General features: G+C 42.6%; 2 protein-coding genes across 2 annotated transcripts in view; one reads left to right on the forward strand and one right to left on the reverse strand.

Annotated features, from left to right (window-relative positions):
• Positions 1 to 518: 518 nt before the first annotated feature.
• Positions 519 to 4,860, reverse strand: ZBTB12 (zinc finger and BTB domain containing 12). Its single transcript, XM_075322459.1, has 2 exons — positions 4,771 to 4,860; positions 519 to 2,474 (listed from the first exon to the last, which is right to left on the reverse strand). The coding sequence occupies exon 2, from the start codon at positions 2,316 to 2,318 to the stop codon at positions 903 to 905; it is 1,416 nt and encodes a 471-aa protein (XP_075178574.1). The 5' UTR covers positions 2,319 to 2,474; positions 4,771 to 4,860; the 3' UTR covers positions 519 to 902.
• Positions 4,861 to 22,996: 18,136 nt separating this feature from the next.
• The window catches only part of LOC142250937 (complement C2-like), a 37,328-nt gene continuing 33,282 nt past the window's right edge, over positions 22,997 to 27,042 (forward strand). The window contains exons 1-3 of the mRNA XM_075323277.1: positions 22,997 to 23,117; positions 25,957 to 26,172; positions 26,566 to 26,748. Of these exons, the coding sequence (XP_075179392.1) occupies positions 23,024 to 23,117; positions 25,957 to 26,172; positions 26,566 to 26,748 (493 nt within the window). The 5' untranslated portion in view covers positions 22,997 to 23,023. The remainder of the gene's footprint in view (positions 23,118 to 25,956; positions 26,173 to 26,565; positions 26,749 to 27,042) is intronic.

Below are 27,042 nucleotides of genomic sequence, written 5' to 3' on the forward strand. Positions count from 1 at the left end.
CCCGAGCATGGTAGTGCTCGCTCATCACTAGTTACGAGTACTGAGCACCCGAGCATGGTAGTGCTCGCTCATCACTAGTTACCAGTACTGAGCACCTGAGCATGGTAGTGCTCACTCATCACTAGTTACGAGTACTGAGCACCCGAGCATGGTAGTGTCCGCTCATCACTAGTTACGAGTACTGAGCACCCGAGCATGGTAGTGCCCGCTCATCACTAGTTACCAGTACTGAGAACCTGAGCATGGTAGTGCCCGCTCATCACTAGTTACCAGTACAGAGCACCCGAGCATGGTAGTGCCCGCTCATCACTAGTTACCAGTACTGAGCACCTGAGCATGGTAGTGCCCGCTCATCAGTAGTTACCAGTACCGAGCACCCGAGCATGGTAGTGCCCGCTCATCACTAGTTACGAGTACCGAGCAGGGCCGCACACTATGGTAAGTGTTTTCTATGCAAAGGGTGGGGTAGGCCATTGTACGGGCTGTGCGCCTTGAACAGATTACAATTAGTCAGCACATTAACAGCAGCACAGAGTGTTTAATCTAACCCAGTAATGTCCACAAGGCCATGTTTTGTTTCACGTCATGATAAATCACACATTCTCCTGGGACGACATTAGACGAGGACAAATCCGTAATAAAATGTAACATCCGGTAAAAATTCAGTATTGCTACAGCAGAGATCAGGGAGAAGATCCGGACGAGGAAACGTTCCAGAGGCCTAATCTTCCCATCCTAAGGTCTAGGGGGAACGTTACTTCATAAAGTCTCAAAACTACAGTAGTCAGGAAAGCTAAAAAAACAAACAAAAACCCCACGTCTATAAAAAAAGGAAGTACAACCGGCCGGTATTAGTGCAAATTAGCCAAAATGGACACGTGGAGCTCAAACAGTCCGGGAGTTCAGCCCATCAAGATGTTCATGTCAGGTGGCAGAGACTCCAGGGCGTTGTGTGCAGAAATATTCATCTCCACCACCCCGGCCTCCAAGACGTTCTGCGCGGTGGTCTTCCCGTGCTGCTCCTTTAGGTGACGCCTTATGGCGGGCTTGTGGGCAAATCGCACGTCGCAGTAAGAGCAGCGGTACGGCCTCTCCCCGCTGTGCAGGTTGAGGTGGTCGTGAAGGGTGGATTTTTGGGTGAAGCATTTGCCACATATAGTGCAGGTGTGGGACTTTACGCCCCTGTGAACGTTCATGTGTCTGTTCAGATTACTGCTGTGGTTGAACTGCTTCCCGCAACGTGGGCACATGAAGACAAAGTGTTGCGCTCGCATGTGAAAAACCAGTTTCTCCACTCCTTGGAAAGTCTCTTCACATTTAGTGCACCTCAATAGTCGTCTGTTGCCAAACCGGGCATCACCGATGACCATGGTGCCAAGGGATGATTGGCCTCCTGGGCCACCAAGAGAGCTTCTAGAACTTCCATCAATCACGACGCTACTTTGGCATCCACCAATCCCTCCATCTAGGATCTCATCCTCTTCTTCGTGATAGCTGCTGGGTATAATCAGCACCCCCTCGCCACCTTCCACCTCATCACTGTAGACGGCCTTCATGACTCCTTGTTGGACGGCTCCATCCACAGTTTCTCCTTCCACTGTAGAATTCACCAGAGCCTCTTCTGGTTGTGCTATCGTTTTACGTTCTTCTCTTCCGTTCCTCCACGATCGTTCCCCCTTTCCTCCGGCTCCACCACCCACCCCGGATTCAACCTTCACAATACAAAGATCTGCAGGAGATTCTTCTTCATCCTCCTCATCGTCTTCTTCATCTTCTGCCATCATCAACATCTCCTCCTCGCTCTCGTCCGCTTTCATAGGCTTGGAGTTCTCGGCCGGACGAAGCGGACGGACTGTACTGGTGGTTGTGGTTGTTGTTGTTGACGTGGCGCCACGTGATGCCATGCTTTTCGGGTCCCTCAGACCTATCTGAGGATCAATGAACTGCGTCAGAGCCTGACGACACTTTTCCACGACATGTTCCATCTGCAAATAGCTGGCGGCCGTTAGATAGTTTACAATATCCCTGACTGAGAATTCCAGGAGTCCAGTGTAACACGACTGTAGAAGGTCCCACACCACCCTCGGTCCATGCATGAGCGAAACCTGGAGTTCAGAGCCAGGATTTAGAAGGAATTGATCTCTAAGGAAAGGGGAGCAGGCGGCAAGCACCACACGGTGGCCTCGGAACTTGAGTCCATCGGCGAGAACTGTCACATCGCAGAAGCGTTCCTCCGTCCTCAGCTGGTTCATGCTACGCAGCGTCGCTGCTTCATGCCCTGGGAGCTGGAAACGAAGGACATCGTAGGCAGACGTCATCTTTGAGAAGAACAGTAGAGCTTAGGGTTTAGGAGAGTGTCCCTCAGTTTTAGACCAGAACTTTCAATCTCAGGTTTTATAAAATGGTAGATTTTGTGAAGTCCGCCCAATGTGGTCTAATGAATTCCTTCCTCTGGATCGGACATATCAGGTTCCCTGCAAAGAAACAGAGACAATGAGTAGAACAAATCAATATGGCTGGACACTAAGGCTCGGTTCACACGTCTGTGGAAAACGTTCATGTTTTGCACGGCCATGCTGAAGGTACTTATGGCCCTCCGGCACACTAGTGTTATCCGTGTGCTATCCGTGATAGCACACGGAAAGCAGGAACTTTTTTCTCACCTGTCCCTGGTGCTGATGTCTCTGGCGATGCTGCTTCCGGGTCCTCGGTGCAGTGAATATTCATGAACATAATGAGCTGGCCCAGAAGCAAGAGACAGCAGCGCTGGAGACAGGTGAGTATAGAGGATTTTATTTCTCGTGTTTTCTCCGGTACGTGTCACACTGATGTCATACGGCGCACACCACTGTGTGGTCCATGTGACATCAGTGCTGTCAGAGAAAAATGAACTTTTCTCCATGCGGAACACACGGACACGCGTGTGCTCTATATGGGCACACATCCTTGGGAAAACACTCACGTGTGCGCAGACCCATTGATTTTAATGTGTCTGCGTATGTCCGTATCTCCGGTACGTATGAAAACAGAGGTCACACGTACCGGAATCACTGACGTGCGAAGGAGGCCTAAGGTTCGGTTCTCACCACCGAATTTTCTCCATCCAAAAAACCCATCTGATAATGCTAGTCAGGCTGATCAGAGGGGATGGCATTTTTCTCGGAGGTGGACAGTAAAAAATATAAAAAGGTTTTCCACCTTCTCCAATCTCAGATATCAATGAAGTGCGGCCCAAGAGTGTCATCCGATTCTCTGAGGTAAATCGTGCATGCTGAGATTTTTCATCTCCGATGGATAAAATTCGGACATGTGCAGAGCCTCACTGGAGAAGATTGGTTGGATTTTTGTTGGGTATCATTATGACCAAAAATGCCTTCTGCTACGCGAACCCTAAGGATGAGACCACAACGGGGGGCTGGCAACCCACAATCAAAATTAGGCCCACCTGCCAATGGACACACAAGTGTGTATCACCATTGTGTCACCCCTGGGGGGGCAGTGTGACAAGTCATCAAGGTCATCTGACCCTTAGGTGGGTTTCAAATGTCCAAGTTTCTGAATCGGGGAAGGAGAGCGATCTGTGGACCAGTCGTGGGTCGAGCGTGGAGATCCTGGGACATCTGATATGGGGTGGGTTGGTCTTGGATAGAGAGAAGTTCGGATTTGTCAGATTCAGCCGGACTTTAGATAAGGCCGAAGCCTCATTTGGGAGTGCTTCACGCGACTCTCGCATCCCATCACCCGGCACGGCCGCGCTCTCTCCTGATAGAAGTAGGTCGATTGGATGTATCTCCATGTAGCTGAGATGCTCCTGTCCGGAAAGTGTGTGGCCGTGCCGGGTGATGCGATGCGAGACTCGCGCAAGTGTGACTCTGGCCTAAGGTTCGATTTGGGACCTGGACTTGACCTGAACCCCAATGGAAGTCACTAATTGGGCAGTTGCCGAACACAGTGATTCTTGAGCGAGTGGTCTGCACCCAAACTCCGAACCCAAGTCTATGTTGGGACAACCAGTGAACTTTGGGTTCGCTCATCTCTAGTCTTGGACACTCGAATGTAGCAGGAGACATTTTTGGCAAAATAGGGACGAAACAAAAACCTCCTGCTCTAATATGACTGCCTCATCCTGAAGCTGACACTTGTTGCGCGGCCAGGCTTTGCTCGGTGCGACGGCTACATGGTAGCGCAATACAAGTGACCATAGAGGTCAATGTGTCCGCAGAGTTGCAACCGACATGACTGTATCACCAAAAATCCAAACCTGCTGGGTTTTTTTGGTAGCACCCCAGACCTCACTCATGTGTATATTGGCAGGGGGGACAAATTTCGGTCACAGGTTGCCAGTCGCCCCTTGTGGCCTCATCAAGACACCAACACTGGGTGATTTCGTGCAGGTTTATGGATGTAAAACAGTCCGGACGGGGTGCCAGGAGCCCATCAGAGGCTGCCCCAGTGACATCAGAGGCTGCCCCAGTGACATCAGAGGCTGCCCCAGTGACATCAGAGGCTGCCCCAGTGACATCAGAGGCTGCCCCAGTGACACCATCATAACAGCTGCAAAGAAATCTGCAGACTATTGCACCGAGCACCTGGGGAACAGCAGTGAAGGGGTTAAGAAGGCTGGGTGACCTCTGATTGGTGCATGAATTAAAAGGACGATCGTATGCAAATAATAAAGTTGCAGTAATCTCCCCTCCCCCAGCCCTCTCTGCCCGGCACCCCTGCACTCGCCCCGGCCTGACCCCCCACTTTCATTTAAAGGCACATTACCTGGCCACACTGCAGCCTGCCCGGACTCTGCCCTCCTCTTCCTGTTCCTCTTCTTTCTTCCCTGACACCCCTCCCCAGACCTGTGCATGCTGCTTAAAGGGGCACTGCAGCCAAAACACAGCAGCATTGCTCTGCACACTGTGCGCTGTGGTGTGGCCGCGCACCAGCAGGGGGCAGTGTGTGCCCAACAATGCGCAGCCGCAGCAGAGTCTGCAGCACCCGGGGCATTGATGTGATATTCTTGTACATAGGGGCAGTATTATAGTAGATATATTCTTGTACATAGGGGCAGTATTATAGTAGTTATATTCTTGTACATAGGAGCAGTATTATAGTAGTTATATTCTTGTACATAGGGGCAGTATTATAGTAGTTATATTCTTGTACATAGGGGCAGTATTATAGTAGTTATATTCTTGTACATAGGAGCAGTATTATAGTAGTTATATTCTTGTACATAGGGGGCAGTATTATAGTAGTTATATTCTTGTACATAGGGGGCAGTATTATAGTAGTTATATTCTTGTACATAGGAGCAGTATTATAGTAGTTATATTCTTGTACATAGGGGGCAGTATTATAGTGGTTATATTCTTGTACATAGGGGCAGTATTATAGTAGTTATATTCTTGTGCATAGGAGCAGTATTATAGCAGTTATATTCTTGTACATAGGGGCAGTATTATAGTAGTTATATTCTTGTGCATAGGAGCAGTATTATAGTAGTTATATTCTTGTACATAGGGGCAGTATTATAGTAGTTATATTCTTGTGCATAGGAGCAGTATTATAGCAGTTATATTCTTGTACATAGGGGCAGTATTATAGTAGTTATATTCTTGTACATAGGAGCAGTATTATAGTAGATATATTCTTGTACATAGGGGCAGTATTATAGTAGTTATATTCTTGTACATAGGGGCAGTATTATAGTAGTTATATTCTTGTACATAGGAGCAGTATTATAGTAGTTATATTCTTGTACATAGGAGCAGTATTATAGTAGTTATATTCTTGTACATAGGCGCAGTATTATAGTAGTTATATTCTTGTACATAGGAGCAGTATTATAGTAGTTATATTCTTGTACATAGGCGCAGTATTATAGTAGTTATATTCTTGTATATAGGAGGCAGTATTATAGTAGTTATATTCTTGTACATAGGGGGCAGTATTATAGTAGTTATATTCTTGTACATAGGGGCAGTATTATAGTAGTTATATTCTTGTACATAGGAGCAGTATTATAGTAGTTATATTCTTGTACATAGGTGCAGTATTATAGTAGTTATATTCTTGTACATAGAGGCAGTATTATAGTAGTTATATTCTTGTACATAGAGGCAGTATTATAGTAGTTATATTCTTGTACATAGGAGCAGTATTATAGTAGTTATATTCTTGTACATAGGGGGCAGTACTATAGTAGTTATATTCTTGTATTATACAAGAATATAACTACTATAATACTGCCCCCCTATGTATAAAAATATAACTACTATAATACTGCCCCTTTATACAAGTTGTATATAGGGGGCAGTATTGTAGTAGTTATATTCTTGTACATAGGGGCAGTATTATAGTAGTTATATTCTTGTACATAGGGGCAGGGGCAGTATTATAGTAGTTATATTCTTGTACATAGGAGCAGTATTATAGTAGTTATATTCTTGTATATAGGAGGCAGTATTATAGTAGTTATATTCTTGTACATAGGGGGCAGTATTATAGTAGTTATATTCTTGTACATAGGGGCAGTATTATAGTAGTTATATTCTTGTACATAGGGGGCAGTATTATAGTAGTTATATTCTTGTACATAGGGGCAGTATTATAGTAGTTATATTCTTGAACATAGCAGTATTATAGTAGTTATATTCTTGTACATAGAGGGCAATATTATATTAGTTATATTCCTGTACCTAGCAGTATTATAGTAGTTATATTCTTGTACATAGAGGGCAGTATTATAGTAGTTATATTCTTGTACATAGGAGCAGTATTTTAGTAGTTATATTCTTGTACATAGGGGGCAATAATATAGTAGTTATATTCTTGTACATAGGGGCAGTATTATATTAGTTATATTCTTGTACATAGGGGGCAGTATTATAGTAGTTATATTCTTGCATATAGGAGCAGTATTATAGTAGTTATATTCTTGTACATAGCAGTATTATATTAGTTATATTCTTGTACATAGAGGGCAGTAGTATAGTAGTTATATTCTTATACATAGGGGGCAGTATTATAGTAGTTATATTCTTGTACATAGGGGCAGTATTATAGTAGTTATATTCTTGTACATAGCAGTATTATAGTAGTTATATTCTTGTACATAGAGGGCAGTATTATAGTAGTTATATTCTTGTACATAGCAGTATTATAGTAGTTATATTCTTGTACATAGGAGCAGTATTATAGTAGCTATATTCTTGTACATAGGGGGCAGTATTATAATAGATATAGTCTTGTACATAGGAGCAGTATTATAGTAGTTATATTCTTGTACATAGGGGGCAGTATTATAGTAGTTATATTCTTGTACATAGGAGCAGTATTATAGTAGTTATATTCTTGTACATAGGGGCAGTATTATAGTAGTTATATTCTTGTATATAGGAGCAGTATTATAGTAGTTATATTCTTGTACATAGGGGGCAGTATTATAGTAGTTATATTCTTGTACATAGGGGGCAGTATTATAGTAGTTATATTCTTGTACATAGGAGCAGTATTATAGTAGTTATATTCTTGTACATAGGAGCAGTATTATAGTAGTTATATTCTTGTACATAGGGGCAGTATTATAGTAGTTATATTCTTGTACATAGGGGGCAGTATTATAGTAGTTATATTCTTGTACATAGGGGGCAGTATTATAGTAGTTATATTCTTGTACATAGGAGGCAGTATTATAGTAGTTATATTCTTGTACACTGGCAGTATTATTGAAGTTATATTCTTCTACATAGGGGGCAGTATTATAGTAGTTATATTCTTGTACATAGGAGTAGTATTATAGTAGTTATATTCTTGTACATAGGAGCAGTATTATAGTAGTTATATTCTTGTACATAGAGGCAGTATTATAGTAGTTATATTCTTGTACATAGGAGCAGTATTATAGTAGTTATATTCTTGTACATATGAGCAGTATTATAGTAGTTATATTCTTGTACATATGAGCAGTATTATAGAGTTATATTCTTGTACATAGGAGCAGTATTATAGTAGTTATATTCTTGTACATAGGGGCAGTATTATAGTAGTTATATTCTTGTACATAGGAGCAGTATTATAGTAGTTATATTCTTGTACATAGGAGCAGTATTATAGTAGTTATATTCTTGTACATAGGGCCAGTATTATAGTAGTTATATTCTTGTACATAGGAGCAGTATTATAGTAGTTATATTCTTGTACATAGGGGCAGTATTATAGTAGTTATATTCTTGTACATAGGAGCAGTATTATAGTAGTTATATTCTTGTACATAGGGGGCAGTATTATAGTAGTTATATTCTTGTACTTAGGAGGCAGTATTATAGTAGTTATATTCTTGTACTTAGGAGGCAGTATTATAGTAGTTATATTCTTGTACATAGGGCCAGTATTATAGTAGTTATATTCTTGTACATAGAGGCAGTATTATAGTAGTTATATTCTTGTACATAGGAGCAGTATTATAGTAGTTATATTCTTGTACTTAGGAGGCAGTATTATAGTAGTTATATTCTTGTACATAGGAGCAGTATTATACGGTAGTAGTTATAGTCTTGGATGGCTGGAACTTCCCATGAAGGCGTGTCAGGAATATACTGGATTATGGATACACACGCAGTGAGAACTTTTCCTGCTCTTTATAATCTCCACCCAAAGCTAAATATTTGGTGTTGGTGGAATTATTATGTATTATTATAGAAGGTGCTGATATGTTATTATTAGATGACAGCCCCACAACAGAAGCCGTGATGCTGTAATCCCTGCTGGGCAGCTGCATTTGCTTAGTAAAGCTGCTGCGCCTGTAACTTTATATGAGGATTTCTCCACACCAGAATTGATTTCCCCTTTAAAGCTCCACTCCAGTGTTTTTCTTATTTTCGTACTGGAGTGGCGCTTTGAATCTAAGTCCCCAGCCCCCTGTCTTATAGTCACCCTCCATGACTTCCCAGCTGCTCCTAGGTTGGTAGGACGTGCAGGAAATCACAAACCAATACAAGTCTATGAGAGCCTTGCTGTGGCTCTCATAGAGCTTGGGACATAGCTTCTGACTTCCGACCAGTCCGTAGTAACAGTCACAAGATGGCACTGCTGGAGCGGAGCAAAGTCGAAAAGTCCATATCTTGTGACAAGGAACGTGTCATGTCGCGTGTCACCACATCTTGGCCCTATTTTGCCTCTACAATATTTAAGAGCACTTTCCATTAGAGAACTGCTATCAATAACATGTCTAGTGAGGAAGTCTCATATTGTCCAAAATCTCTGCACCCAAAGACTCGTTCTGCTCCTGCTTCTTTGCAAACACTTTTTTGTTCCAATGTTATTCTAACAAAGGGGGGCGCTATCAATTTTCATGAGGGGCCACAAGAGAGACCACGACTGGTGCGGAGGCCGAACCAATAGCCTGAAATTAACTCTGCTCAATATTAATATTAATAATTATTTTATTCTAATATTAATTGTATCACTAAATATTAAGCAGAATTAAGTATGCTGACACTCCCCCATATATAGTATGAAATGACAGCCCCCTATAGACAGTGTGAGCCTCCACATTGCCTCCTATATATAGTATGAGCCCATACACAGCCCTCCATATACAGTATGAGCCCTCACACATTCCCTTATATACAGCATGAGCCCCCACACAGCCCCTACACACAGTATGAGCCCTCACACAGCCCCCGTATATAGTATAAGCCCTCATAGCCCCTCTATATACATTATGAGGCCCCCTATATCCAGTATGAGCCCTCACACAGCCCCCTACATACAATATGATCACCCCACACATACAATGTGAGCCCCCACATAGCCCCTTATATACATTATGAGCCCCATATAACCTCCTAAATACAGAATGAGCCCCCACATGAACCCCTATATACATTATGAGCCCCACATAGCTTCCTATATACAATTCTTATCCCCCACATATCCTTCCATATAAATTCATGAGCCCCCACATAGCCTCCTATATACAGTCTGAGCACCCAATTAGTTTTGAGTTACATCCTGTATCATACTCCAGAGCTGCATTCACTATTCTGCTGGTGCAGTCACTATCTACATACATTACATTACTGATCCTGAGTTACCTCCTGTATTATACTCCAGAGCTGCACTCACTATTCTGCTAGTGCAGTCACTGTATACATACATTACATTACTGATCCTGAATTACCTCCTTTATTATACTCCAGAGCTGCACTCACTATTCTGCTGGTGCAGTCACTGTATACATACATTACATTACTGATCCTGAGTTACCTCCTTTATTATACTCCAGAGCTGCACTCACTATTCTGCTGGTGCAGTCACTGTATACATATATTACATTACTGATCCTGAGTTACATCCTGTATTATAATCCAGAGCTGCACTCACTATTCTGCTGGTGCAGTCACTGTGTACATACATTACATTACTGATCCTGAGTTACATCCTGTATTATACTTCAGAGCTGCACTCACTATTCTGCTGGTGCAGTCACTGTGTACATACATTACATTACTGATCCTGAGTTACCTCCTGTATTATACTCCAGAGCTGCACTCACTATTCTGCTGGTGCAGTCACCGTTTACATATATTACATTACTGATTTTGTACTGATCCTGAGTTACCTCCTGTATTATACTCCAGAGCTGCACTCACTATTCTGCTGGTGCAGTCACTGTGTACATACATTACATTACTGATCCTGAGTTACCTCCTGTATTATACTCCAGAGCTGCACTCACTATTCTGCTGGTGCAGTCACTGTGTACATACATTACATTACTGATCCTGAGTTACCTCCTGTATTATACTCCAGAGCTGCACTCACTATTCTGCTGGTGCAGTCACTGTATACATACATTACATTACTGATCCTGAGTTACCTCCTGTATTATACTCCAGAGCTGCACTCACTATTCTGCTGGTGCAGTCACTGTATACATATATTACTGAACCTGTTCTGATCTTGAGTTACATCCTGTGATATACTTCAGAGCTGCACTCACTATTCTGCTGGTGCAGTCACTATCTACATACATTACATTACTGATCCTGAGTTACCTCCTGTATTATACTCCAGAGCTGCACTCACTATTCTGCTGGTGCAGTCACTGTATACATACATTACATTACTGATCCTGAATTACCTCCTTTATTATACTCCAGAGCTGCACTCACTATTCTGCTGGTGCAGTCACTGTATACATACATTACATTACTGATCCTGAGTTACCTCCTTTATTATACTCCAGAGCTGCACTCACTATTCTGCTGGTGCAGTCACTGTATACATATATTACATTACTGATCCTGAGTTACATCCTGTATTATAATCCAGAGCTGCACTCACTATTCTGCTGGTGCAGTCACTGTGTACATACATTACATTACTGATCCTGAGTTACCTCCTGTATTATACTCCGGAGCTGCACTCACTATTCTGCTGGTGCAGTCACTGTATACATATATTACTGAACCTGTTCTGATCTTGAGTTACATCCTGTGATATACTTCAGAGCTGCACTCACTATTCTGCTGGTGCAGTCACTATCTACATACATTACATTACTGATCCTGAGTTACCTCCTGTATTATACTCCAGAGCTGCACTCACTATTCTGCTGGTGCAGTCACTGTATACATACATTACATTACCGATCCTGAATTACCTCCTTTATTATACTCCAGAGCTGCACTCACTATTCTGCTGGTGCAGTCACTGTGTACATACATTACATTACTGATCCTGAGTTACCTCCTGTATTATACTACAGAGCTGCACTCACTATTCTGCTGGTGCAGTCACTGTATACATACATTACATTACTGATCCTGAGTTACCTCCTTTATTATACTCCAGAGCTGCACTCACTATTCTGCTGGTGCAGTCACTGTATACATATATTACATTACTGATCCTGAGTTACATCCTGTATTATAATCCAGAGCTGCACTCACTATTCTGCTGGTGCAGTCACTGTGTACATACATTACATTACTGATCCTGAGTTACCTCCTGTATTATACTCCGGAGCTGCACTCACTATTCTGCTGGTGCAGTCACTGTGTACATACATTACTGAACCTGTTCTGATCCTGAGTTACATCCTGTGATATACTCCAGAGCTGCACTCACTATTCTGCTGGTGCAGTCACCGTTTACATACATTACTGAACCTGTTCTGATCCTGAGTTACCTCCTGTATTATACTCCAGAGCTGCACTCACTATTCTGCTGGTGCAGTCACTGTGTACATACATTACTGAACCTGTTCTGATCCTGAGTTACCTCCTTTATTATACTCCAGAGCTGCACTCACTATTCTGCTGGTGCAGTCACCGTTTACATACATTACTGAACCTGTTCTGATCCTGAGTTACCTCCTTTATTATACTCCAGAGCTGCACTCACTATTCTGCTGGTGCAGTTACTGTGTACATACATTACATTACTGATCCTGAGTTACCTCCTTTATTATACTCCAGAGCTGCACTCACTATTATGCTGGTGCAGTCACTGTATACATACATTACATTACTGATCCTGAGTTACCTCCTTTATTATACTCCAGAGCTGCACTCACTATTCTGCTGGTGCAGTCACTGTATACATACATTACATTACTGATCCTGAGTTACCTCCTTTATTATACTCCAGAGCTGCACTCACTATTCTGCTGGTGCAGTCACTGTATACATATATTACATTACTGATCCTGAGTTACATCCTGTATTATAATCCAGAGCTGCACTCACTATTCTGCTGGTGCAGTCACTGTGTACATACATTACATTACTGATCCTGAGTTACCTCCTGTATTATACTCCGGAGCTGCACTCACTATTCTGCTGGTGCAGTCACTGTGTACATACATTACTGAACCTGTTCTGATCCTGAGTTACATCCTGTGATATACTCCAGAGCTGCACTCACTATTCTGCTGGTGCAGTCACCGTTTACATACATTACTGAACCTGTTCTGATCCTGAGTTACCTCCTGTATTATACTCCAGAGCTGCACTCACTATTCTGCTGGTGCAGTCACTGTGTACATACATTACTGAACCTGTTCTGATCCTGAGTTACCTCCTTTATTATACTCCAGAGCTGCACTCACTATTCTGCTGGTGCAGTCACCGTTTACATACATTACTGAACCTGTTCTGATCCTGAGTTACCTCCTTTATTATACTCCAGAGCTGCACTCACTATTCTGCTGGTGCAGTTACTGTGTACATACATTACATTACTGATCCTGAGTTACCTCCTTTATTATACTCCAGAGCTGCACTCACTATTATGCTGGTGCAGTCACTGTATACATACATTACATTACTGATCCTGAGTTACCTCCTTTATTATACTCCAGAGCTGCACTCACTATTCTGCTGGTGCAGTCACTGTATACATACATTACATTACTGATCCGGAGTTACCTCCTTTATTATACTCCAGAGCTGCACTCACTATTCTGCTGGTGCAGTCACTGTGTACATACATTACTGAACCTGTTCTGATCCTGAGTTACATCCTGTGATATACTCCAGAGCTGCACTCACTATTCTGCTGGTGCAGTCACCGTTTACATACATTACTGAACCTGTTCTGATCCTGAGTTACCTCCTGTATTATACTCCAGAGCTGCACTCACTATTCTGCTGGTGCAGTCACTGTGTACATACATTACTGAACCTGTTCTGATCGTGAGTTACCTCCTTTATTATACTCCAGAGCTGCACTCACTATTCTGCTGGTGCAGTCACTGTGTACATACATTACATTACTGATCCTGAGTTACCTCCTGTATTATACTCCAGAGCTGCACTCACTATTCTGCTGGTGCAGTCACTGTGTACATACATTACATTACTGATCCTGAGTTACCCCCTGTATTATACTCCAGAGCTGCACTCACTGTTCTGCTGGTGCAGTCACTGTATACATACATTACATTACTGATCCTGAGATACCTCCTTTATTATACTCCAGAGCTGCACTCACTATTCTGCTGGTGCAGTCACTGTATACATATATTACATTACTGATCCTGAGTTACCTCCTTTATTATACTCCAGAGCTGCACTCACTATTCTGCTGGTGCAGTCACTGTATACATATATTACATTACTGATCCTGAGTTACCTCCTGTATTATACTCCAGAGCTGCACTCACTATTCTGCTGCTGCAGTCACTGTGTACATACATTACATTACTGATCCTGAGTTACCTCCTGTATTATACTCCAGAGCTGCACTCACTATTCTGCTGGTGCAGTCACTGTATACATACATTACATTACTGATCCTGAGATACCTCCTTTATTATACTCCAGAGCTGCACTCACTATTCTGCTGGTGCAGTCACTGTATACATATATTACATTACTGATCCTGAGTTACCTCCTTTATTATACTCCAGAGCTGCACTCACTATTCTGCTGGTGCAGTCACTGTATACATATATTACATTACTGATCCTGAGTTACCTCCTGTATTATACTCCAGAGCTGCACTCACTATTCTGCTGGTGGAGTCACTGTGTACATACATTACATTACTGATCCTGAGTCACCTCCTTTATTATACTCCAGAGCTGCACTCACGATTCTGCTGGTGCAGTCACTGTATACATACATTACATTACTGATCCTGAGTTACCTCCTTTATTATACTCCAGAGCTGCACTCACTATTCTGTTGGTGCAGTCACTGTATACATATATTACATTACTGATCCTGAGTTACCTCCTGTATTATACTCCAGAGCTGCACTCACTATTCTGCTGGTGGAGTCACTGTGTACATACATTACATTACTGATCCTGAGTCACCTCCTTTATTATACTCCAGAGCTGCACTCACTATTCTGCTGGTGGAGTCACTGTGTACATACATTACATTACTGATCCTGAGTTACCTCCTGTATTATACTCCAGAGCTGCACTCACTATTCTGCTGGTGCAGTCACTGTGTACATACATTACATTACTGATCCTGAGTTACCTCCTGTATTATACTCCAGAGCTGCACTCACTATTCTGCTGGTGCAGTCACTGTATACATACATTACATTACTGATCCTGAGTTACCTCCTTTATTATACTCCAGAGCTGCACTCACTATTCTGTTGGTGCAGTCACTGTATACATATATTACATTAGTGATCCTGAGTTACCTCCTGTATTATACTCCAGAGCTGCACTCACTATTCTGCTGGTGCAGTCACTGTATACATACATTACATTACTGATCCTGAGTTACCTCCTTTATTATACTCCAGAGCTGCACTCACTATTCTGCTGGTGCAGTCACTGTATACATATATTACATTACTGATCCTGAGTTACCTCCTGTATTATACTCCAGAGCTGCACTCACTATTCTGCTGGTGGAGTCACTGTGTACATACATTACATTACTGATCCTGAGTTACCTCCTTTATTATACTCCAGAGCTGCACTCACTATTCTGCTGGTGCAGTCACTGTATACATACATTACATTACTGATCCTGAATTACCTCCTTTATTATACTCCAGAGCTGCACTCACTATTCTGCTGGTGCAGTCACTGTGTACATACATTACTGAACCTGTTCTGATCGTGAGTTACCTCCTTTATTATACTCCAGAGCTGCACTCACTATTCTGCTGGTGCAGTCACTGTGTACATACATTACATTACTGATCCTGAGTTACCTCCTGTATTATACTCCAGAGCTGCACTCACTATTCTGCTGGTGCAGTCACTGTGTACATACATTACATTACTGATCCTGAGTTACCCCCTGTATTATACTCCAGAGCTGCACTCACTGTTCTGCTGGTGCAGTCACTGTATACATACATTACATTACTGATCCTGAGATACCTCCTTTATTATACTCCAGAGCTGCACTCACTATTCTGCTGGTGCAGTCACTGTATACATATATTACATTACTGATCCTGAGTTACCTCCTTTATTATACTCCAGAGCTGCACTCACTATTCTGCTGGTGCAGTCACTGTATACATATATTACATTACTGATCCTGAGTTACCTCCTGTATTATACTCCAGAGCTGCACTCACTATTCTGCTGCTGCAGTCACTGTGTACATACATTACATTACTGATCCTGAGTTACCTCCTGTATTATACTCCAGAGCTGCACTCACTATTCTGCTGGTGCAGTCACTGTATACATACATTACATTACTGATCCTGAGATACCTCCTTTATTATACTCCAGAGCTGCACTCACTATTCTGCTGGTGCAGTCACTGTATACATATATTACATTACTGATCCTGAGTTACCTCCTGTATTATACTCCAGAGCTGCACTCACTATTCTGCTGGTGGAGTCACTGTGTACATACATTACATTACTGATCCTGAGTCACCTCCTTTATTATACTCCAGAGCTGCACTCACGATTCTGCTGGTGCAGTCACTGTATACATACATTACATTACTGATCCTGAGTTACCTCCTTTATTATACTCCAGAGCTGCACTCACTATTCTGTTGGTGCAGTCACTGTATACATATATTACATTACTGATCCTGAGTTACCTCCTGTATTATACTCCAGAGCTGCACTCACTATTCTGCTGGTGGAGTCACTGTGTACATACATTACATTACTGATCCTGAGTCACCTCCTTTATTATACTCCAGAGCTGCACTCACTATTCTGCTGGTGGAGTCACTGTGTACATACATTACATTACTGATCCTGAGTTACCTCCTGTATTATACTCCAGAGCTGCACTCACTATTCTGCTGGTGCAGTCACTGTGTACATACATTACATTACTGATCCTGAGTTACCTCCTGTATTATACTCCAGAGCTGCACTCACTATTCTGCTGGTGCAGTCACTGTATACATACATTACATTACTGATCCTGAGTTACCTCCTTTATTATACTCCAGAGCTGCACTCACTATTCTGTTGGTGCAGTCACTGTATACATATATTACATTAGTGATCCTGAGTTACCTCCTGTATTATACTCCAGAGCTGCACTCACTATTCTGCTGGTGCAGTCACTGTATACATACATTACATTACTGATCCTGAGTTACCTCCTTTATTATACTCCAGAGCTGCACTCACTATTCTGCTGGTGCAGTCACTGTATACATATATTACATTACTGATCCTGAGTTACCTCCTGTATTATACTCCAGAGCTGCACTCACTATTCTGCTGGTGGAGTCACTGTGTACATACATTACATTACTGATCCTGAGTTACCTCCTTTATTATACTCCAGAGCTGCACTCACTATTCTGCTGGTGCAGTCACTGTATACATACATTACATTACTGATCCTGAATTACCTCCTTTATTATACTCCAGAGCTGCACTCACTATTCTGCTGGTGCAGTCACTGTATACATACATTACATTACTGATCCTGAGTTACCTCCTTTATTATACTCCAGAGCTGCACTCACTATTCTGCTGGTGCAGTCACTGTATACATATATTACATTACTGATCCTGAGTTACCTCCTGTATTATACTCCGGAGCTGCACTCACTATTCTGCTGGTGCAGTCACTGTGTACATACATTACTGAACCTGTTCTGATCCTGAGTTACATCCTGTGATATACTCCAGAGCTGCACTCACTATTCTGCTGGTGCAGTCACCGTTTACATACATTACTGAACCTGTTCTGATCCTGAGTTACCTCCTGTATTATACTCCAGAGCTGCACTCACTATTCTGCTGGTGCAGTCACTGTGTACATACATTACTGAACCTGTTCTGATCCTGAGTTACCTCCTTTATTATACTCCAGAGCTGCACTCACTATTCTGCTGGTGCAGTCACTGTGTACATACATTACTGAACCTGTTCTGATCCTGAGTTACATCCTGTGATATACTCCAGAGCTGCACTCACTATTCTGCTGGTGCAGTCACCGTTTACATACATTACTGAACCTGTTCTGATCCTGAGTTACCTCCTGTATTATACTCCAGAGCTGCACTCACTATTCTGCTGGTGCAGTCACTGTGTACATACATTACTGAACCTGTTCTGATCCTGAGTTACCTCCTGTATTATACTCCAGAGCTGCACTCAGTATTCTGCTGGTGCAGTCACTGTGTACATACATTACATTACTGATCCTGAGTTACCTCCTGTATTATACTCCAGAGCTGCACTCACTATTCTGCTGGTGCAGTCACTGTGTACATACATTACATTACTGATCCTGAGTTACCCCCTGTATTATACTCCAGAGCTGCACTCACTATTCTGCTGGTGCAGTCACTGTATACATACATTACATTACTGATCCTGAGATACCTCCTTTATTATACTCCAGAGCTGCACTCACTATTCTGCTGGTGCAGTCACTGTATACATACATTACATTACTGATCCTGAGTTACCTCCTGTATTATACTCCAGAGCTGCACTCACTATTCTGCTGGTGCAGTCACTGTATACATATATTACATTACTGATCCTGAGTTACCTCCTTTATTATACTCCAGAGCTGCACTCACTATTCTGCTGGTGCAGTCACTGTATACATATATTACATTACTGATCCTGAGTTACCTCCTGTATTATACTCCAGAGCTGCACTCACTATTCTGCTGGTGGAGTCACTGTGTACATACATTACATTACTGATCCTGAGTCACCTCCTTTATTATACTCCAGAGCTGCACTCACGATTCTGCTGGTGCAGTCACTGTATACATACATTACATTACTGATCCTGAGTTACCTCCTTTATTATACTCCAGAGCTGCACTCACTATTCTGTTGGTGCAGTCACTGTATACATATATTACATTACTGCTCCTGAGTAACCTCCTATATTATACTCCAGAGCTGCACTCACTATTCTGCTGGTGCAGTCACTGTATACATACATTACATTACTGATCCTGAGTTACCTCCTTTATTATACTCCAGAGCTGCACTCACTATTCTGCTGGTGCAGTCACTGTATACATATATTACATTACTGATCCTGAGTTACCTCCTGTATTATACTCCAGAGCTGCACTCACTATTCTGCTGGTGGAGTCACTTTGTACATACATTACATTACTGATCCTGAGTTACCTCCTGTATTATACTCCAGAGCTGCACTCACTATTCTGCTGGTGCAGTCACTGTATACATACATTACATTACTGATCCTGAATTACCTCCTTTATTATACTCCAGAGCTGCACTCACTATTCTGCTGGTGCAGTCACTGTATACATACATTACATTACTGATCCTGAGTTACCTCCTTTATTATACTCCAGAGCTGCACTCACTATTCTGCTGGTGCAGTCACTGTATACATATATTACATTACTGATCCTGAGTTACCGCCTGTATTATATACTCCAGAGCTGCACTCACTATTCTGCTGGTGCAGTCACTGTGTACATATATTACATTACTGATCCTGAGTTACATCCTGTATTATACTCCAGAGCTGCACTCACTATTCTGCTGGTGCAGTCACTGTGTACATACATTACATTACTGATCCTGAGTTACCTCCTGTATTATACTCCAGAGCTGCACTCACTATTCTGCTGGTGCAGTCACTGTGTACATACATTACATTACTGATCCTGAGTTACCTCCTGTATTATACTCCAGAGCTGCACTTACTATTCTGCTGGTGCAGTCACTGTGTACATACATTACATTACTGATCCTGAGTTACCTCCTGTATTATACTCCAGAGCTGCACTCACTATTCTGCTGGTGCAGTCACTGTGTACATACATTACATTACTGATCCTGAGTTACCTCCTGTATTATACTCCAGAGCTGCACTCACTATTCTGCTGGTGCAGTCACTGTGTACATGCATTACATTACTGATCCTGAGTTACCTCCTGTATTATACTCCAGAGCTGCACTCACTATTCTGCGGGTGCAGTCACTGTGTACATACATTACATTACTGATCCTGAGTTACCTCCTGTATTATACTCCAGAGCTGCACTCACTATTCTGCTGGTGCAGTCACTGTGTACATACATTACATTACTGATTTTGTACTGATCCCGAATTACATCCAGTATTATACTCCAGAGCTGCACTCACTATTCTGCTGGTGCAGTCACTGTGTACGTACATTACATTACTGATCCTGAGTTACATCCTGTATTATACTCCAGAGCCGCACTCACTATTCTGCTAGTGCAGTCACTGTGTACATGCATTACATTACTTATGATGCATTATACTCCAGAGCTGCACTCACTATTCTACTGGTGCAGCCACTGTGTACGTACATTACATTACTTACCCTGTACTGATCCTGAGTACATCCTGCATTATACTCCAGAGCTGCACTCATTATTCTGCTGGTAGAGTCACTGTGCACATACATTACATTACTTTTTCTGTATTATACTCCAGAGCTGCACTCACTATTCTGCTGGTGGAGTCACTGTGTACATACATTACATTACTTATGCATTATACTCCAGAGCTGCACTCATTATTCTGCTGGTGCAGTCACTGTGTACATACATTACATTACTTATCCTGTACTGATCCTGAGTACATCCTGCATTATACTCCAGAGCTGCACTCACTATTCTGCTGGAAGAGTCACTGTGCACATACATTACATTACTTATTCTGTATTATACTCCAGAGCTGCACTCACTATTCTGCTGGTGCAGTCACTGTGTACATACATTAGATTACTTACAGTATGATGTATTATCCTCCAGAGCTGCACTCACTATTCTGCTGGTGCAGTCGCTGTGTACATACATTACATTACTGATCCTGAGTTACCTCCTGTATTATACTCCAGAGCTGCACTCACTATTCTGCTGGTGCAGTCACTGTGTACATACAGTACATTACATTACTGATCCTGAGTTACCTCCTGTATTATACTCCAGAGCTGCACTCGCTATTCTGCTGGTGCAGTCACTGTCTACATACATTACTGATCCTGAGTTACCTCCTGTATTATACTCCAGAGCTGCACTCACTATTCTACTGGTGCAGTCACTGTGTACATACATTACATTACTGATCCTGTACTGTTCCTGAGTTACAGTACATCCTGTATTATACTCCAGAGCTGCACTCACTATTCTACTGGTGCAGTCACTGTGTACATACATTACATTACTGATCCTGTACAGTTCCTGAGTTACAGTACATCCTGTATTATACTCCAGAGCTGTACTCACTATTCTGCTGGTGCAGTCACTGTGTACATACATACATTACTGATCCTGAGTTATATCCTGTATTAAACTCCAGAGCTGCACTCTCTATTCTGCTGGTGCAGTCACTGTGTATGTACACTACTTATCCTGAGTTACCTCCTGTATTATACTCCAGAGCTGCACTCTCTATTCTGCTGGTGCAGTCACTGTGTATGTACATTTTAATATTTATCCTGAGTTACCTCCTGTATTATACTCCAGAGCTGCACTCACTATTCTGCTGGTGCAGTCGCCTGTGTACATACATTACTTATCCTGTACTGATCCTGAGTTACCTCCTGTATTATACTCCAGAGCTGCACTCACTATTCTGCTGGAGCAGTCACTGTGTACATACATTACATTACTGATCATGAGTTACCTCCTGTATTATACTCCAGAGCTGCACTCACTATTCTGCTGGTGCAGTCACTGTGTACATACATTACATTACTGATCCTGAGTTACATCCTGTATTATACTCCAGAGCTGCGCTCACTATTCTGCTGGAGCAGTCACTGTGTACATACATTACATTACTGATCATGAGTTACCTCCTGTATTATACTCCAGAGCTGCACTCACTATTCTGCTGGTGCAGTCACTGTGTACATACATTACATTACTGATCCTGAGTTACATCCTGTATTATACTCCAGAGCTGCGCTCACTATTCTGCTGGTGCAGTCACTGTGTACATATATTACATTACTGATCCTGAGTTACCTCCTTTATTATACTCCAGAGCTGCACTCACTATTCTGCTGCTGCAGTCACTGTGTACATATATTACATTACTGATCCTGAGTTACCTCCTGTATTATACTCCAGAGCTGCACTCACTATTCTGCTGGTGCAGTCACTGTATACTTGTGATCCTGCGTTACCCCCGGTTTTGATACTTGTCTATCGGTCACATTATACGCAGACTCTTTATCCTGATGCTTTGCTCCTGTATAAACAGTTGATGTGATATCTGTATTATCGGTCAGTATTGATTGCGCAAGCTCCAGCGGAGGGGAAACAGATGAGAAATGAAAGTGCGGACAACATGGAGACCACGAGACTGCCAGTAAAGAATGTGAGAATGATATAAAAGGGAACTCTGATAAAATGACACGGAATTGTCTATTTCTTCAGCAGAGTTTCAGTGCAAGTGATAAAGGCCTAGAGAGCCAGTAACGTGATAGGTGAAGGCTGGTGGCACATACTGATCTCACAGGGAACATGGCTTCCATCATGGCGGACTTTATGGAGGATCTGTGAGTATTTTCTTCCATATTGATGAGTTCTTGTGTTAGTTGCTGATGAGGGACTTATACCGTATATATTATACCGTATATATTATACCGTATATATATATATATATATATATATTATATTGTATATATACAAGACCGAAACCTTACAGAATAAGGGTCAGGAGACACAGGGTCCGAGAAGCTATGATATGAGCAGCTGTGTGATGAGTGTTGAGGTTCCTCAGACTGTCCAGCTGCTTTTTTAGTGTTTTCATATTACGGTCAGACTAACACCTTAAGTTTCTGATGATCTACTTTTGACATCTTGACCTTGTAGGACCTCACATCTCAGATTCTAGGCAGAAGATCGCTGCTTCTCAACATGTTCCCTGCAAATTTTAGGCTAAAAATATTTCCCTATTGGGTCACATCATTTTTGACCTTCCTTCCCCTCAGCCCCGTTACAGTTTAACTCTGCATTTTTCTATCTTCAGTTCCCGGAGGTTCCCTCCTCCCTGGAGGTGTAGTCTGGTCTGGGCTCTTCTCACAGCTCTGCACCCAGTGCAGCAGAGCTCGGGGACAATGAGGACTATGAGGCACCAACTGCCGGCAGAACAGGTTTCATCAGGTGGCCTCCTACAGGTGGTCCTCCTTCTGGGGTCAATATTTGCAGCCGGTATGTAGAGTCCTCTAACATTTTACTTGGTATTTCCACGTCTAGACCATTGATGTGTAAGCATCACACGTACTTTGTGTGGAACGTTTTTCAAAAGCTTGTTAGTTATGAAGTTTGCAAACAAAGACCAATAGCGGTAGTCAGATACAACCTTCAGCCTTCATAGGTTAGATCTTTGGGTCTACTCTTAATCCAGATGAAGGGAAGCCAATAGTTTGAGTCTCTCGGAGATGCATTCATCTGTTCTGCACGGTCTCCAGTCACCAGAATCTGGGTGCTGTTAGAAATATTTCATCCTTGGTGATCTTTGGTACAATAGTTGGGGACCAGGAGGCCAACTTGTGTATCATTGGTGATCTCTGGCATAATAGTTTTGGTCCATGAAACCAACTTTTTCATCCTTGGTGATCTCAGGTACAATAGTTGGGGACCTTGAGGCCAACTTGTTCATCCTTGGGGATCTCTGATACATTAGTTGGAGACCAGAAGGCCAACTTGTTCATCCTTGGTGATCTCTGATACAATAGTTGGGGACCAGGAGGCCTACTTGTTCATCCTTGGTGATCTCTGATACAATAGTTGGAGACCAGAAGGCCAACTTGTTCATCCTTGCTGATCTCTAGCACAATAGGTGGGAAGCAGGAGGCCTACTTGTTCATCCTTGGTGATCTCTGATACAATAGTTGGAGACCAGAAGGCCAACTTGTTCATCCTTGGTGATCTCTGATACAATAGTTGGGGAGCAGGAGGCAAACTTGTTCATCCTTGGTGATCTCTAGCACAATAGGTGGGAAGCAGGAGGCCTACTTGTTCATCATTGGTGATCTCTGGTACAATAGTTTTGGTCCAGGAGGCCAACTTGTTCATCCTTGGTGATCTCTGATACAATAGTTGGGGACCAGGAGGCAACTTGTTCATCCTTGGTGATCTCTGGTGCAATACTTGGGGACCAGGATGTCATCTTGTTCATCCTTGGTGATCTCTAGTACAATCGTTGGAGACCAGGTAGACAACTTGGCTCTTCCACTCGTCCTAGCTGATGCCTTTCTCGAACAGGTGGTCTTCAGCTGCCACTAATGCTGGCCATAAACATGGACCTCTTCTGACTTGGACTGTTCCACAGGGGTACAGTGAATTCCCACAGTGGGCCCATCTAGTTAGCCCAATACATTTGATTGTTACTGGTGGGGCTTTGTAACCCAAGTCTGACACTGCAACTGGTCTTAGAAACCAAGAAGACCCATTCACGTTAGAAGTCGGCCATCCCTCCAATGTCGGTGGGTTCAAATCACTTTCGTCTGACGGGTATGGGAACCTAGAGTCCAACCTCTACACATGCTCAGGGAAAGGGGCCAAGAGGACTATGATTTTATCATGGTAGATCAGCAAGCATTCAAAGGTCAGCTCCCTTAGATACAGCTCCATTATTCTCTGGAAAATCACAGGGGCATTGGTCACACGTTGCTTTCACGTTTATCCGGACTTGAGGTTATGCATCCCGTACTGCGCAGGTATTCAGCCATATTTATCATTGACGGACACAGACAGAAGAGGGCCAGTGTGCAAATACCATATATATGCCCTTTGCAGTCCAATAATTCATCAAAATGCACAGTTCCACCTACTTTGGAGATAGACGTGGCCCCCCTTACTTCTCTGGCCCCTGTGCCACCGATAGCACTAATATGTCGCCCCCTGATCTGTAGAGTGCACGAAATCGCTATATAACTGTTTAAAGGGAACCTGTCAGCAGAAATTTCGCAATAAACCTAAAAGATTCCCCCTCTGCAGCTCCTGGGATGAATTCTAGAAAGGTTCCTGTTGCTATTGTGCCGCCTTTAAGACCTAAATAAATACTTTATAAAGTCTTACCTTTTTGTATGCAAATGTTTTTTTATAGTCACGGGGGCGGGCTGTCTTGCGTCCGTTATTCGCCTCCTGACACTTTACGCCGTCCCCCATTGCTCATTTGCATACATGAGGACGCCGCCCAGTGCTCCTGAGGTCTCGCGCATGCCCAGTGGCACTATCGCGGGACAGCACGGTGTAAAGCGTGACCGCTGGTGAGGTGATTGCGCAGGCGCGAGATTATGGGCGGCGCTGTGATTGTCATCAGTAGCGTCATCCAAGTATCCGCTCATAATCTCGTGCCCGCGCTTTTCCCTCTGCCTCCACCGTTATGCGCAAGCGCTGGCCATATGAACCCACGTCAACTTTTACCGCATGCGCGAGATTATGGGCAGGTACTTGGATGACGCTGCTGATGACAATCACAGCGCCGCCCATAATCTCGCGCCTGCGCAATCACCTCACCAGCGGTCACGCTTTACACAGTGCTGTCCCGCGATAGTGCCACAGGGCATGCGCGAGACCTCGGGAACACTGGGCGGTGTCCTCATGTATGCAAATGAGCAATGGGGGACGGCGTAAAGCGTCAGGAGGTGAATAACGGACGTAAGACAGCCCGCCCCCGTGACCATAAAAAAACATTTGTATACAAAAAGGTAAGAATTTATAAAGTATTTATTTAGGTCTCAAAGGGGGCACAATAGCAACAGGAACCTTTCTACAATGCAGCCCAGGAGCTGCAGAGGGGGAATCTTTTAGGTTTATTGCGAAATTTCTGCTGACAGGTTCCCTTTAAGATCCTAACATTTCTCGATAAACACCTGTTTGAACTGTGTTGGCGCCCACAGGGGTTAATAAAAATGTTAAGTACCTTTTAACAATTTTAATTACATACACAGACCGCAGTATTGTATTTAATTTTGGATTTTACCCCTCGAGAATAAGATCCAGCTATTCTCTTTGAATCTCATATTTGTATTATTTTTTACAGCTTGTGATGAAAATGTTCAGTGTCCCCAAAATCTTGGCAACTGGACTTCTACTGTTGTCTTTACGGATGGACTAAATGTGGGAAGCACTGCCAAATTCCTGTGCCCCCAAGGACTATACCCCTGGCCACAAAACAGGCGCACATGCCTAAAAACTGGGAAGTGGACAGACATAAAAAACAGCTATGGGAAGAAGCTGAAAGAAATATCATGTAAAAGTATGTACTAATGAAGATAAAAGATTTCATAGTCCTTTGGTAATAGAGGACACTCCCTTGAACTGTGAAAAACTGGCACAGAACAAGGCCTATTTATTTGTCATTAGCAGTTATTAGAAAAAGTAACAATAAACCCATATTGCATGTGTAAATAGGTTCAAATATGGTTTCTAGTCCTTATTTTCTCATTAGGATGATATTGCTACTTTTTGAGATAAGTTAATATAATTGCAGTGGCCAATTATGACTAAGTCATAGGTACCGCTATGGGTACCTACTTAATCCCAAAAATGCCACTTATATGAAAGGGCCTGGCTAGTACAGTCAATTAGTTTGTACTACTCTTTTATTTTAAATATTGCTTGGATTTTTAATTTTTTTGTATCTTTTCAGAAATTAGATGTCCTGACCCTGACATTTTTGAAAATGGAGAATTTAATCCGAGAGGTCCTTTTTATATAGACTCCAATATTACCTTCATGTGTAATGATGGTTACATCCCCAGGGGATCTATGGTGAGAATATGTAAGAAAAATGGAAAATGGAGTGGAGAGACAGCAATTTGTGATAATGGAGGTACGTGTGGGGCCATCATAGGCTAGCTTACACTATAACAGGTCTTGGATGTGGAAAGCAAGTGACAAATAGACAAACATAATGGACAATAAAAGCATTAACATTCCATAAAATACATGTGAGAAATGGCTGAAAACCTAGTAAATACTTTTTACCTGGAATTGAAGTGGGCAGAACACTCTGTTAATATTTAAATGGAATCTGTCAGCAGGTTTTCCATCTGCAATTTTTTTTTGCTTCCCTACAAGCTTCAATATCACCCCTGCTGCCATTTCGTTGTAAAAAACAGTTTCA

Source organism: Anomaloglossus baeobatrachus, chromosome 9, assembly GCF_048569485.1.
Source record: "Anomaloglossus baeobatrachus isolate aAnoBae1 chromosome 9, aAnoBae1.hap1, whole genome shotgun sequence".
In the NCBI taxonomy this organism is placed as follows: Eukaryota; Metazoa; Chordata; class Amphibia; order Anura; family Aromobatidae; genus Anomaloglossus; species Anomaloglossus baeobatrachus.

Coding starts and splice junctions, on each gene's coding strand:
- ZBTB12 (XM_075322459.1), bottom strand. CDS start 2,318: ATGACGTCTGCCTACGATGTCCTTCGTTTCCAGCTCCCAGGGCATGAA.